General features: G+C 42.9%; 1 protein-coding gene across 1 annotated transcript; it reads right to left on the bottom strand.

Moving 5' to 3' along the window:
- Positions 1-953: 953 nt before the first annotated feature.
- On the bottom strand, positions 954-4339 carry LOC128864524 (neprilysin-4). Its single transcript, XM_054104225.1, has one exon. It carries the CDS (start codon positions 3696-3698, stop codon positions 1293-1295), a length of 2406 nt encoding a protein of 801 aa, XP_053960200.1. The 5' UTR covers positions 3699-4339; the 3' UTR covers positions 954-1292.
- Positions 4340-5514: the final 1175 nt, after the last annotated feature.

The following is a 5514-nucleotide window of genomic DNA, read 5'->3' on the forward strand; positions in this document are numbered from 1 at the left end:
AGATGGCCTTCACCCCAAGAAGATTCTCCTGTCTATTTGGTGGCATATGGCCGGTATTGTTTACTATGAACTTCTTGAACCAAACCAGACGATAACTGCTGATTATTATTCTCATCAGCTATCAAACCTGAATGAGGCACTTAAAAAAAAATCGATCGTCTTTAGTGAATAGACGCAAAGTTCTGTTTCACCACGACAACGCAAGACCTCATACCGCAAGGCAAACATTAGGCAAGCTGAACGAGCTCGCATGGGAGCTAATGCCGCATCCACCATACTCTCCGGATATTGCATCTTGTGATTATCACCTTTTCCGTGGACTTCAATCCCATATGAGTAACAAGAAGTACTCCTCAAAAGAAGCTATAAAAAAGGATATCGAAGCGTATTTTGGCTCGAAATACAAAAAAATTTTCGAGCAGGGAAAATAAAAATTTGCCTAAACGTTGGGAAGACATTGTAAATAATGAAGGAAAATATATTATTGATTAATAAATACCTTAAACATCTTTTTTATAAATTTTAAAACTACCATTAAAAAACGCAGGCACTTATGGACTGACCTGGTATATGCCAGCATTCTGAAAAGTTTCAGAAGTAATACTAATAGCAGAACCTGGCAAGAGTCCTCATAGAGTGTCATCATTACCGTCCGGCAAACTTTTGTTTTTTGTAATTTTTATATTTTTTTATTATACATTTTTTATATTTTTATTCCAGTGTTTTTACCGCCGGGTGTCCTTCATTAAAAGTGTCCACAGAAAATTGGTGGCTGAAAATGAGTTTGTTTGAAAAAAGATTTTTAGATGAGTTCAAAAAAATTTTGCTAATTTCCCTTCCGTTATCATTTTAGAAAAAATTTTCTAGGCTTTTGTTTTACCAGTTTAAAAGAAAATGCAATTTGTTTTTGAATTTGTTTGTTGTAATTTTTATATTTTTTATATTATACATTTTTTATATATTTATTTGGACCAGCGCTTTTAACGCGTGATATCTTTCATTATACAATTTTTTTTTAAATAAATTACTACCTAATGGCGTACACTTCACAGTTTTTATAAAATCTATATATAAAATTATGGTATAAAGTTTTCACTCATTTAAAAAATTATGGACTAGTTTATGTGTAAATACAATTAAGTACCCCAGCAATAAAACCATTGGTTGACGTAGCTGATTTATTTACTGTACTCTAAAGTTTATAAGCTAGGAAAACACACTAACATACTAAAATATTTTCTCTTACTTTTCATACATATCTAACCCCTACTTGCCCCCCTACACCACATGCGCTACCACATCTCGCAACGCTGCACGGCATCCATACGACTCTTTGCCGGACAACTGAAGGCTTCCATGAATTCGGGCATCTGCGCCAACGTATAGTTGAGCCGCACTGCGTCCGCATCATGCCAAGGATCCAGCAGCTGATGTGTCGCTTCGTCGGTGTTGCTGCAGAAGAATTGCGCGAACTGCAGAAAAAACAAGCGGCCATTTCTCCGAACGTTGTGCGCGTCACGCAAGAAGGTATTAAGCGCTAAACGCGTGCCACTCACATCAGCAATACGCTCGGCTAGAAATTTGGTGCCTTGGCTTAAGCATTGAACATTGCGTGCAAAATTCACATTGGCGAAGATGCGCTGCATCATCAGCTCGTTCATGTTTCCCACATGATCGTATTCGAGGAAGGTGTTATCGAAGCTGTGAACGAGTTCATGACCCAGCGTGTTCGCAAGATCGCCGTAGAGCAGTATCGACCAGAATTGGCGATCGTAGAAAGGCGTTTGTAAGTAGGCGTGTGGTACGATAATCATGTTGCTAAGGCAAAAATAGTACGGCGTCGAGTCTAGGCTGTCTAGGAAAGTGGGCTCGTGATAATTGAAAGTGTACCACGTGCTGCGACTGTGATTCTTCGCGGCGCTGGCGGCTAGTCGGCGCAGATGTCCATATGTATGTGCCAAAGCATGCAAGTGATTGCGATAGAAATTGTCGCTGCTCACATTTAGCTTCCATATAAGATCCACGTAGAAAGAAGAGTTGACCGTGGGCGGCAAATTGCCCATATTGAGCCGCAGCGAACGCAATTTCTGCTGCAAGTAAGCAACTATATCAGCGTCGAGCTGCATGCGATTGAGCGCCAGCGTTTGCGCGAACTCCGCCTTGAGTTGATCGAATATCGTACGCACGATGCGGTCGCTCTCAGCGCGCACGGGCGCATAGTAGACATGATCGTAAACGTAGGTCATTGCGACGGACAGCGTTTTGCGCATGTGACGTATGCAAGTAGCAGCGCTGCCACCAAGGCGCACGGGATTGTATTGCTGCTGCTGCAAGTAGCTGAGAAAGCGCGCAAGCGAGTAAAGGAAATTTATGTTGGCATGCTGCGCTTGATTGTGATAGCGTGCCAGTTTGCAGACTGTTTCCAATGAATCGACGCGTATGAGATCAGCGCCATGGATATGCCGGCCCAGCGGCACGCCGATGAAGCGCTGCCAATCAACTTCACCGCAACGTGCCGTTAGCTCAGCAAAGCTCAAAGTTTCCATCAGATCACAATCTTCCTCAGCGCTGACGATGGTTGGCGGCGAGTCAATGAGTGCTTGCGGCTTAGCTGATACCGGCGTAGTCGTGACGCTACGAGACGTGGTGGTCGGTGCGTCTTTAGTCAACGCACACATGGTGCCCACAACCGCTTCCACATCCGCTTCAAGTGCGCGAAATGCCGTTGCTAGCTCAGCGTGGCTTTTGCGTGTGTGTGCGCGCAACACATCGTATATTTCCGCCGTCAAATTGAGTCGCTTCTGCGTGTCGTGTGGCAGCACAGTGATATCATGTTGTGTCGCATTTTGTTGGCGCACTTTAAAGTACACGAACTGCTCGCCATAGCCGTAGCGCGCAAAATGTGCAAGCATTTCCTGCCAGTGGCGGTGTCGTGGACGCAACAGTCCTTCCATGCGAATTTGCTCATAATAGCCGCGCAGTGTAAGCGATTCGGCGCGTGTACAGACGCGATAATACTGCAATAGTTTCGCGAGTACTAGATCGTAATCTTCCGCTTCCGTTCTCCTGGCAAACTCATGGGTGGACGCATCTGCATTAGCGGCTAGTTTCAATGGATTGTTACTGCTTCTGGCCATATGCGTCGAAGTACGCGCACCACGTATGCGTGCACGCCGTATTTCTTGGCGCTGAGTTGCCCTATTCAACGCCGCTGAAATTGATGCTTCGCCACGCCACTGCGTGTGACTACGGTTCAATGCGCTTTCAAAAAACTCTACATACCGCATGGTCAATGCCTGGTCCGCCACTTGCATCATGCTGGCAGTGGTGTTGTGCGCTCTGGGTGGCACCCAGTTGCCACATGCGTGCGTATGAAAATCATCGCATGCATTCACAGTCCAATCGATATTGCCCTCCAACCGTTCAAGATGCTGCAAGTTGAGTGTGTCATTGCAAGTGTGCGCTAGACACGTTCTATTCACGTGAGTCCAAAGCGGATGTGCGTCAATAGTGGCCGTTGAACCGCCAGCCGTCGTAAGGAGGCGCGGCGGCGAAGCACAGACCATTGGCGTCAGCAGTGCTGAAATAAGCACGTGAATTGTAATGCTTATCAGTTTTTGAAACCTCAGCGATCTTTTTTGTTGTAGCTGCTGCTTCAGTGTTGCTGACCACTGACGGCAACTATGTTTCAGTCGCATGTTGCTTGGAGCTCTACACGTTTTTTTGCCTGCCAAGTAGTTTCTCGCGTGGTATTTCGCGGGTTCACGTTTTGTTGCTACGCGTTTTATCCCTTGCAATTTTTGCTCAGCAGCAATTTTTTGCTCCTATTTTTTGTTTTTTTTTCCTTTCAAGTTTCTTAAGTGCAAAACTTTTCTCAACGATCTTAACTCGACGGCAACTCAGCCCAAACTGTATGCCGCTGAATTCGAATTTATTCTTTGTAGTTTCAGAAATTTTTCTTGATAATTTCCAATCATTGCAATTGCGCTGATGCTGTCTCTGGCTCTGCCTTTGCCTCTGGCTCTATATTGGCTCTGTATTGGTATTTAGTTGGTTTCTTTTGTTGTTACGAGCAGTCTCGTGCTTATTATTGTTGTTTCATTCACTTTTCACTGCTCTTTGGAGGCCTGCATTAGCTCTTATTGGCTCACTTGCTGTGTCTATGATCGCTTATCTACCGATTACCACCAACGTTGCCGTTCCGCGCACTACTTTGATTTCGCAAATAAACGCGTTTTTTGTTTTTGCAAATTTCACTTTTTTCTCTATTAGACAGTAGTTTTCACCTTTAAGGTATTCACTTGTTACTCGCCTTGCTGCTAAAATGCGACTGAATTAAATTGCCGATTTCGTTTCATCTTCAATTGCAAAAATTGCCTTTCGGTTTCTTATAATAAATCAGCGCGCATACAAATACAGACGCGCACATAAAAATCGCTTGCCGGCTTTGGCCGCCAACCAATGAGTTGATGAGTTGCCTTATCGAAAAGCGAGCGCACACACACCTCAACGACACACATTTTCACTCGGGCAAGTCGGACAATATGCGCCGCATTGCGTCGCGTCGCGTCGTTTCGCTTCGCTTAGTTTTTTGCGTTGGTTTGTCCTATCAGCGCAATTTTTATACGCTGTTGCGTTGATTTTATGCGCGCGTTGCCCTTTCGCCGCACTTATCTATGCTCATTTCCCTATGTAATGTGTTGAGTCAGATTTGTTTCACACGGCAAAAAATGTATTTTAAGAACAAAAAAGGTAAAAGCAACAAAAAAAAAAAAAATTATGAAATAAGTAGTAATGATGCAATAATATGTAAAATTATGTAATACTGTTTTGTCGAAACCACACCTGCTTTTCAAGTTAGTTATGCAAAGCCAGATGTGAATAATGATAGCATCGCCTACCTTGCCCATACTGTAGTACTGTTGCTGTTGCAAGAGTAGGCTGAATAAGTTAGACTTTTCTATTAATTATTAATGCGCTGTTTTAATGGGATCGAACTTGAGGAAGAGGGATATAAGATAAGTTGATTTGAGTGTGGATGTCAAGAGCTACCAGGTGTCAGGTATCAGGCGACGCCAATTTTCATATTAGACTTATGTTTGAAAATCTCAATGGACCTGCGAGAGGTCTAAGTGTGTCTTTATGACAACCACCCTACCTATGTTTGAGAAGTAGCGAATCCATTCAGAAACAGGACTCACTACAATCTGCCCCCTTACAATACTCATGTAAAGCTTAGCAGTCTTCCCACGGTAGTTAACTGTAGAAATCATATTTAAGATCAACAGTCGCCCGACCCGACGTTTTTAATATAAGAAGAAGCTGTCGCAATAACGAAACAGACGAGTAGTTTCACTATGAAAAATTAAAACAAAGCATATAATAAGAAGTAAATTAAAAAAAAATGTGGAAAAAATATAATGACTTTGAGGCTCATTAAATTTTTAAACAATGTTGTTGGTACAGAGTTTTTCAAATGAAATATCTTTAGATTTTTCAAATATTTATAAAATT

This window comes from Anastrepha ludens, chromosome 5, assembly GCF_028408465.1.
Source record: "Anastrepha ludens isolate Willacy chromosome 5, idAnaLude1.1, whole genome shotgun sequence".
Taxonomy (NCBI): domain Eukaryota; kingdom Metazoa; phylum Arthropoda; class Insecta; order Diptera; family Tephritidae; genus Anastrepha; species Anastrepha ludens.